This window comes from Pygocentrus nattereri, chromosome 5 (genome assembly GCF_015220715.1).
Source record: "Pygocentrus nattereri isolate fPygNat1 chromosome 5, fPygNat1.pri, whole genome shotgun sequence".
NCBI lineage: Eukaryota > Metazoa > Chordata > Actinopteri > Characiformes > Serrasalmidae > Pygocentrus > Pygocentrus nattereri.
Window position 1 is genome coordinate 45943287 of NC_051215.1, and position 6000 is coordinate 45949286.

A 6000-nucleotide genomic window follows, 5' to 3' on the forward strand; every position below is an offset into this window, starting at 1 on the left:
AAGTGCTCTGTTTAACCTTCTCTTTGCCTGCAGGGAGAGCGCATCACATTGATTCGTAGGGTGGATGAGAATTGGTATGAGGGCAAAATCTCAGGCACCAACCGGCAAGGCATCTTCCCCGTCACTTACGTAGAGGTGCACAAAAGACCTCGTGTTAAAAATGGAGTGGACTATCCTGACCCTCCCATTAGCCATTCCCCTCATCGCAGCACTAATGCCTCGCCACAGGTGAGCAACACTCAGGCTGCTCTGCTACTCTAGTGCTGTGGTTCCCAGCCCTGATTCTGGAGTACCACTGCCCTGCACATTGTAGTGTTTTCCTTGCTCTAATGCACCTCCTTCAGCTCACGAAGAATTTGTTAATAAATTGATCTTTTGACTTGAGAATGTTAGAGCAAGGAAAAATGTGAACTGCTATAGCGAATCGTTTTTTTTTGAGGAAAGATTAAAAAAACAAGTTAAAAGTTATATTTTATTTTCTAGTTGCATCCATTATTGTTTTCATTGTTTGATGGTTCACTGTCTGTTCCCAACTTGATCTTCACACTTTTCTTCCTTCTCTTCTTCGTATCCGTCTTCCTGACCCTGATCTATGTGGACTCAAAGCCGCCCCGTAATCGTCTCACCACCTCTCCCCTGCCCCTTCCCCGCCCTCCTTCCCGTTCTGTGTCACCTGAGGTCCATGCCGTGTCCAGCGAGTGGATCTCTCTCACTGTGGAGGGGGTGAGCTGCAGCCCCCCAGCCGCCCCCACACCTCCACTCCCGCCCCTACCCAGCGGCACTTACCGCCTGGGCGAGTATCTGCCGCCATCCCACTCTGCCAGCCCTGTGCCTCCGATCACCAGCAGTCCCTACTACGTCTCCCCTGCAGCCTCGCCGTCCACCTCGCCCCTGCCCCCACCCTATCCACCAAGGCCTAGCTCAGCCACTCCTTTCCTCACCTTCACCCCGCCGCAGGGCGAGGACTTCCTTCTATGCCCCCCCTCGCCCCGCCTGTCCCGAAGCCTGAGTCCATGCAAAGGTGCTGGCCTGGAGGGTTGGCTGGGTGGTGGGGGTAGCAGCAGGCTGGAGCACGAGCTGCAGCAGGGGGAAAGGGTGGAGCTAGACAGGGTTGGCGGCCTCCACAAGGCTCCATGCAGCTGGAGCAATAGCCCAGCAGAGGTATCTCCTGCATGGTGTGAAATGCTTACTCCAGGTGCAACCAGTGTTGTAGCTAAGCTTAAGTCACTAACATCGACTTCAGACCTAATGTTTACATTAAAGGGCCCATATCACAGAGAATCCCATTTTCTGTTCTTTTTTAGTTTGATTGTATTCTACATACTTGAAGTTTCAGAACCTTCCGTTAAGTTTCTGGTCCACACAGTCCATATATGAAAATCACAGCAAATTTAATGCAAACTGTTTTTAATTAATCTTGGTTGTGATGTCACCACCATGAACCACATGTACAAATATAAAACAACAAATTCATATCGAAACGAAGAGTGTTGTTACTGCCACAGTCTGCCACTTAGTTGTTGGAGTGTGGAAGTGGTCAGAAAACAATAAAATGTTGTTTTGTTCACGGCTGATGGGAAGCAAATAAAATATTTCCGGCTTCTGAAGGATCAAGATATTTGAAAGGAGTGACTGAAGTTGATTATTTCAGTGTCCCTGAGGATTTCACTCTGAACCTTTTGAACAGTTTGTTCCATGAATTTCAACTTGGACTGCTTTTTTAGTGAGGCAATCAGAACAGAGGTAATTTACATATATCAGTTTTAAAAACAAAGCAAGAAATCTTGCCTAGTTTAATTCTAAGGGATAAAGAGAGGTTGGAAAATTGTCATGTGAAAATAAATTACTGCTGTTTTGGTATACAAAGCTAGGCAAAAGTGGGGGAAAACAACAACAAAACAAACATTAGATATGGGCCCTTTAAAGAAACAGTGTTGTGACTGAAATGAGATGTGATGAGAGCTTATGTACACACATGCAAGGCGAGAAAACACGTTTGAGGAAGAAATGGCTGCATGGAGACATTTGAGAGCTGTTTGTTTAACACAAATATACAGAAAACAGTTACAGTGCTTTCTTTTGAAACTTTGCATGGGGAGTTTGGATCTCAATATCTAAAGGGAATTGAACGTTATACCTGCAGATGGAAATCAAGCCAACCGCAGACAGTTACAGAGATTCAGATGTGATCTGTGAAAACTTGTCTGTGTTCAAAATAAGCTTCCTTTTTATAATTTGCTTTAACATCATCGGGGTTCCAATTCCAATATAATATATACCCTTAAGTGCTCACTAGTATTCGTAGTATTGGAATAAGCTTTTCCGTTTCGTATTGGTTAGTGTATGTGGGTGTGACTTGCAGGTTGTTGTTATTTTCGTGTGACTGCAACAAGAAATGTGGTGGCTGTTACTAACTCACACTCCGCAGCTCCCTCATGTGAAGTTCTAAACCAAGATTCATGTGAAGTCCAGTTTAAACTCTTTGACTTTTGTAGCTGACCATTAGTGTCATTTTCCTCAGCCTCTGAAGAATGAAGGAGACTACCATGAGCGATCCTCAAGAAGTCCGGTCATGTTATTCGACATCCAGGATAACAACATGAATGCCAACTCATTCACGGTAACACATCCACATGTGCAAAAACAAAGCCATTTAATAATTCATGCATAGATGGATTGTTGTTGTTATATTTGAGGAAAACAGTGCAAACTGTAAAATGAGGAATTCATGATCTAAATCAAATCACTGTGAAGCACCTGAACCCATCTTTCATCTCTTTCTTTTGAAAGTTTTCTAATACTTAAAACTCCTTCCTTTAATGCACGCCAAAACTCTGTAAAATAAATCTATCTAATCCTTCATTCTATCTGTATGGACTCACTCTACTGTCTTACTCTTCCATGCCTGTTCCGTGGATCCTTCTCACCACATCTGGCTTTCGTGGTATTAATGGACAACCCTTCTTTTCTGCCTTGTTACTCACTGGACTTCCATTGCTGTCTTCTCTAACCTGCCCGCCCCTTCCTCACACTCAATCTCCATCTGACTGACTGACCCTTTCTGACCTTTCCTCTGTGGACCCTCTTCCTGCTGACTCTCCTCCAAAAGGAGGCAGTGTGTAATGAGATCATGAATATAGCAGAGACCTCAGTGAGGTACTGCAGCACTTTGTCCCGTCCATTAGACTCCGCCCACAGACTGATGCCCCTCCTCAGTAAACACTCTCTCATCATTTCCCAGCAACCCCAGTCACAAAGTAGCAGTCCTGAACCTGGACGCCTGAGCTGCGGCATGTGAGTATTGCGTCACAATCTGTATACCATCTGTGCACAACACTTATCATGCCATAATAATGAATCGTGTGTTACAGCATATTAGATCACCAAACAGTGCAGGAATTAAGCACTCTGACACTACAGAGCCACGTCCTTGGGACTTGAGTACATGATAAATCATAAACTGTAACTCTCTGTTTAGTGTCGGGTTTTCTGCCTTCAGATTTGATCATAATGAGATTTGATTGTTTATTTTAACTTCATTCCAAGTCATTTCAGAATCATCTACATCAGTCATCACCAGCGCTGGTTCTGGAGATCTATTTTCCTGAAGAATTTAGTTGCAACCTGTATCTGATATAGCCAATATCGAAGCAAATTAGCTCTAGCAGGTGTGGCAGATTGTGATCGGAACGAGACTCGGCAGGAAAGTAGATTTCAAAGACCAGGGTTGGTGACAGGACTGACATATTTGAATCTTTTTTTTTTTCTGCAACAAAATTGGTCCATTTTGACGTGACTTCTAAGGGTTAACGTAGACTAAAAACAAGGACAGTAAGTGAAGTTAAAAAGCACTGATGCTAAATGCCAGGATTCATCTTAAAACTAACCTGTTAAAAATAAAAGCTCTTCTAGAAAAAGAAACTCAAAACACACACTTCCATAGTCTTATGTAACTGTTCAGCAGTGAAGACTTTTAGGTGGGCTGATCTCATCATGGGAATAACGTACAATCCAAACTTTTCATTGTCCAACTATGTGTACTAGCTCTCTTCCAACTATGCATCATGGCTTCTGATGAAGCGACCACTCCAGTCAGCAGACAAAACTATCAATCTTGTTTTTGCTGATATTATTTTTCTAAGTCTTTATAGACCAGTAGTGTGTTTCTGAATATTGTGTAAAGTGTATATTAAACTTAACTTTGAACATTTTTACATCTGTCCTGTCTCAGATAGTTAGAACAAGAGCTCAATATTTGAAGTCCAAAAGAAGCTGCCTGCTTGTTTCCTTGACCTAATACAAGATGTGTAATAACTTTAAAACACACTTGTGCCCCATGTGTGTGATGTGTTGTGGGGCCATGCAGATTCCAGGCCCTGTACAGCTACGTGCCACAGAATGACGATGAGCTGGAGCTGCAGGAGGGAGACCTTGTGAACGTCATGGAGAAATGCGATGACGGCTGGTTTGTCGGTATGTCATTAGTCACAGAGCTGGATGACTTACAGACTGAGCCTTATAGAGTTACAGTGCTACTAAATCAGTCTGTCTGCAGAGCCCTTAGCACAGCAACCACAGCCCAGCAACACATTGCCCTATCATCCTTCCGTGACTCGGACTCATTACTCTTCTGCATGTGTTTGTGTGTTTGTCTCTGCAGGTACATCCAAGAGGACTAAACAGTTCGGCACTTTCCCAGGGAACTACGTGAAAGCCGTTCATTTGTAACATGTGACATATGGTCTGTATGTAGAGATTCTAACAGCCTCGATTGGACACCATTACAGATGAGCTCAAGTGTTTGATTTTGCTCCCCTTCAGTATTGTATTTTGCCCAGGTGAATGTCCAGGTATGTGATCAGTAAGGTTTGCGGCATGTCGGCGAGGACAACTCAACTGCAATGGCAGATCGCATTTCAGTGTTTACATTTCTTCTGTTTAATTCTTGCTGATTTATTTGGTAAGATAAAGGCTCCTTTAACAGTCCTTAATACTTTGCAATATATTTAAGTTATTTAATTTTACATTTTCATCGATGAAAGTACTAAACTATGGCGCATGTTTTTACTGCATCACATACCTGACATTAACACACTAGAGACTAGTAACTCTGAAGTACACAAAACAGACTAAAAACATGGAAGACTCCCAGTTCCTCTGCTTTGAATGTATAAGGGCCTTGCAGTGTGTTGTAAGGTGTCGGAGGGGGACTGAAGGCAGTTAAAGGAGTTTGGCACCATTGAAGGTTAACGGACCGGACAAAGGTCAGCAAAGCCCCATGCGGATCTAAGAAATACTTCAGTATTGAAAATCAATTTGGACTTCCTGTCTACACCCTGCCTTTGACAGCAATTTTGAAATGTTTGTGTGGTCACAGCTTCTGTACAGACATGGCTTTCAAATGCACTGAAACAGAGACCCTAATGTTTTAGTGTTTAGAGAACCAAATCAAGTAGGGGCTGCGCAGACTAGTTGACTAGTCTAACTACATCAGTGATTCTCATAACAGCCCTCAGGGACCCCCAGACTGTCCAGATTTTTTGCTGCAATTTAACTTGCAACACAGAAATAGAACAAGAACATGGACTCCCAGAGGACTGGTTTCAGAATCATATCCACTACTCACTGCTGTTGGCAACTAATTGAGGGAGGACAGTGGTCTATGACTTCTTCATTTGTCTTTTCAACCATATCGCTGTTCTCAGAAGAAAAGCTTTTATATCCAAAATGGTGACTTTACAGGAGAAGGAAAAAACATACTTTACTTTTAATGTAAGTCAGTGGAACCAGAGCTCTGTCCAAGTCATTTTGGGTCGTTTGTTTTGGTCCATTCATCATGAAATTCACACGCAGTGCAAAGGGCAACAGGCATTTTTAAATAATGTCAAAAACTGAAAACGTCAAAAATGGAGATACAAGGTTTTCTTCGGACGACAGCGATATGTAGGCATACAGTGACACAAAGTGGTGTGTCTTCAGGGTAAAGGTTGTCTAGTAAAA

General features: G+C 43.0%; 1 protein-coding gene across 6 annotated transcripts in view; it reads left to right on the forward strand.

The window, feature by feature from the left end:
* The window catches only part of LOC108443736 (sorbin and SH3 domain-containing protein 1), a 48909-nt gene extending 43161 nt beyond the window's left edge, over positions 1-5748 (forward strand). For 4 of the 6 annotated variants that reach the window (XM_037538895.1, XM_037538899.1, XM_037538897.1 and 1 more), the window contains 6 exons: positions 34-228; positions 607-1161; positions 2522-2620; positions 3110-3294; positions 4367-4473; positions 4661-5748. In XM_037538895.1, the coding sequence (XP_037394792.1) occupies positions 34-228; positions 607-1161; positions 2522-2620; positions 3110-3294; positions 4367-4473; positions 4661-4728 (1209 nt within the window). In that variant the 3' untranslated portion in view covers positions 4729-5748. The remainder of the gene's footprint in view (positions 1-33; positions 229-606; positions 1162-2521; positions 2621-3109; positions 3295-4366; positions 4474-4660) is intronic. The other 2 variants (XM_017724579.2, XM_037538898.1) reach the window with 2 other exon arrangements.
* Positions 5749-6000: the final 252 nt, after the last annotated feature.